The 2,595-nt window shown below is 44.6% G+C and overlaps 1 protein-coding gene across 1 annotated transcript; it reads right to left on the bottom strand.

Moving 5' to 3' along the window:
- Window positions 1–223: 223 nt before the first annotated feature.
- LOC133912716 (small ribosomal subunit protein eS19) lies at window positions 224–2,383 on the bottom strand. The gene is made up of 4 exons (XM_062355595.1): window positions 2,220–2,383; window positions 886–976; window positions 611–794; window positions 224–520 (listed from the first exon to the last, which is right to left on the bottom strand). Exons 1-4 carry the CDS (start codon window positions 2,307–2,309, stop codon window positions 448–450), a joined length of 438 nt encoding a protein of 145 aa, XP_062211579.1. The 5' UTR covers window positions 2,310–2,383; the 3' UTR covers window positions 224–447.
- Window positions 2,384–2,595: the final 212 nt, after the last annotated feature.

The following is a 2,595-nucleotide window of genomic DNA, read 5'->3' as shown; positions in this document are numbered from 1 at the left end:
GCAGATGATCCACGCAGCACGTCAGATGCTCAATAATAGATTTCAAATTAAATAGTTACTTTTCTGATGACACGAAACCACCAAACGACTTCCCTGCTCACACAAACATCTCGAACCCAACAAGCAGAATTTAACCAGAGGAATTCGGAACTGGCATAGAACCATCAATGTCAAAAGCAGTGGCATTAGAGATCTGCACCACAAGGAAAACACAACATGGACATAATCAAAGGCACTTCCAAAACATACTTTTCTTTGGTTCTAGAATTGAGTCCTGATATTGCATTAGGCATTTGGGAAAATATAGTGCAGCGCCATAACTAGATGCATGCAACTTTAAATTCTCTGAACCCACAAAGGCATGCAAGCCCTAATTCAAAACTGCAAATAAAATGTAGCCATCTCAACCATCAAACATGACATCATTGAAATAGAAGATGAAACTGCTCAAGGGGCAACAGCAACCCTTCCAGCCACTTGGTCCAGATCACGCCTTCCCTGGGAGGTGATGAGCCTACCACTGCAACACACAGAAGAACAGAGATAAAGCATACATCAACAACTAGTAAAAAATATTACGCTAGAAAATGGCACTAAGCAGTTGAATTACCCCTTAGGATCAACATCAACGATGCCCATCTTCTGCAACTGCTGCAGGATGTTGCGTGATATGGCACCACTGCTCTTGCAGAAGTGCGGTGGGCGTGAGCCGTTCCTCTGGCGGCCACCGTAGATCTTCTGGAACCCACCCACACCAATGCCTTGCCTCAGATAGATCTTCCTTGCAATCGAAGCTGTGGGGAAAGAAAGTGAACTCTGATTAGAAGAGCAATAATAAGATGTTAAAGTTCATAAATGCCATCAAAGAAGAACAAGATTCCTCACCAGCCCTGATGTAGTACCAGTCAGCGTCATAAGGAGGGAGCTCCTTGAACTTTGCAGTCTTCACAATGTCAACCCACTCAGGGAGCTCCATCTGAAAGAAAATGCAGCATTTTAATGATTCGAAATTCCACAGGGGAATACAGAAAATATTTAACAGCCTATACCAAGCTTCAGGAGACATAACTAATGCATGGGAAACAAACATTTCCCATTTCACCTCTCTATCTAACTGTTTGCTCACATGATAGGTAAGGTTGGTTCCTTGTAACTCCAAAACTTATAATGAAGATTTTGATTCCACACTCCATTGAACAAGCTCAAGAATGAAGACATGAAACATTTCAGCCAAACATAATGAACAACATATTATTCACAAGAGAATATTTGTTGCAATATCAACAGAACAAGCTATATCATAGTCATTTCGGGCCTGTTTGGATGAGGGGAACTGCTCATGGAATTCTCATAATACAATTCAAATTTGTTTCAATCTTAAGAATTGGATCCTAAAACCACCCTTTCCCAACAGCACCCTTTCAATTAGAGGTTCTCTCCAGACTAATCATTGACGGATCTGATAGACTTAAACAAAATAAATCACACCTCATTTTCCAGCTTTTGGGAGAGGGGATCGCTCAGGGAATCTCCAGCACTAAATTAAATGTGTCTAAATCCAAAGGATTTGGATCATAAAACCCCCTTTACAAATAGGCCCATACAATTAGAGGTTCTCTCCACACTAACACTTTGACGAGGCTAAAATCTAAATAGACTTTAACAAAATAAACCAAACCTAGAACAGCAGAAAGCATTGACCTTCCACATAGACCCAAAAAACCAGCGGAACAGCGTTGTCTATGCCCTAACGAATTCTGAAAGTTAAAAAAAGAAGCATCTGATGCTTGAAAAATTCAAGGTCCAACATACCATTCAAATGACCACAAGTCACACAACATAGAAGGTGAAGGACGTTTCCAGCAGCGCTGCACCTAATAACTCGAGTCGCATGTATATCTACTCATCCTGATACATTAATCATACAGTTCGGAATACCACCCAAATGGTTTGTTCGCATGGTACGAACCAAACTAGAGTTCGACAAAACCATCAAACCACGGAATCCAGTTGGTTTTTTCAAGCAAACGCTAGATTCTTCTACTTGTGTAATAAAGATACTAAGACGCACGATAGGGCCAACATATAACAGGATCGACCTCAACTGCAAAAGCAACGGGAATCCGGTGCACTCGCCCACCACTCTACGATCCATCAATGAGCCAGGTCGAACTGCAGCGTCGGATCAGAAGGGAATAGATCGAGTCAGGCGCCGTTACCTTGCCGGAGCGCTTGAGGTGGGCGGAGTACGCTTTGACGAACTCGTGCGGGTTCACATCCTTCACTGTCCTCGCCGTTGAATCCGCCATGCTGCCGTCGCGGTCGCCGCCGCGGGGGAGGAGAGGAAGACAGAGGGGGGGGGGGGGGGGCACTGCCACTGCGGCTGCTCTTAGCTAGGGTTTTGTGGAGGCGGAGCAGGAATTTATATAAGGTGGTGTTTGGTTGCAGGGCGTCGGATGGGGGTTGGACGGTACAGATGTGCTGAACGGGTGTGTTTAGGGTTCGGGGATGGTATGGGCCGGCTGAGGACGGTGTGCGTGGGCCCAGAGGTAGAACAAAGGGAAGGCCCAATCAGCCAAGCTAGACCATCTCAAA

This window comes from Phragmites australis, chromosome 3 (assembly GCF_958298935.1).
Source record: "Phragmites australis chromosome 3, lpPhrAust1.1, whole genome shotgun sequence".
NCBI lineage: Eukaryota > Viridiplantae > Streptophyta > Magnoliopsida > Poales > Poaceae > Phragmites > Phragmites australis.
The sequence above is the reverse complement of the archived record's forward strand: the minus strand, read 5'-3'. Positions and strand labels throughout refer to the sequence as shown.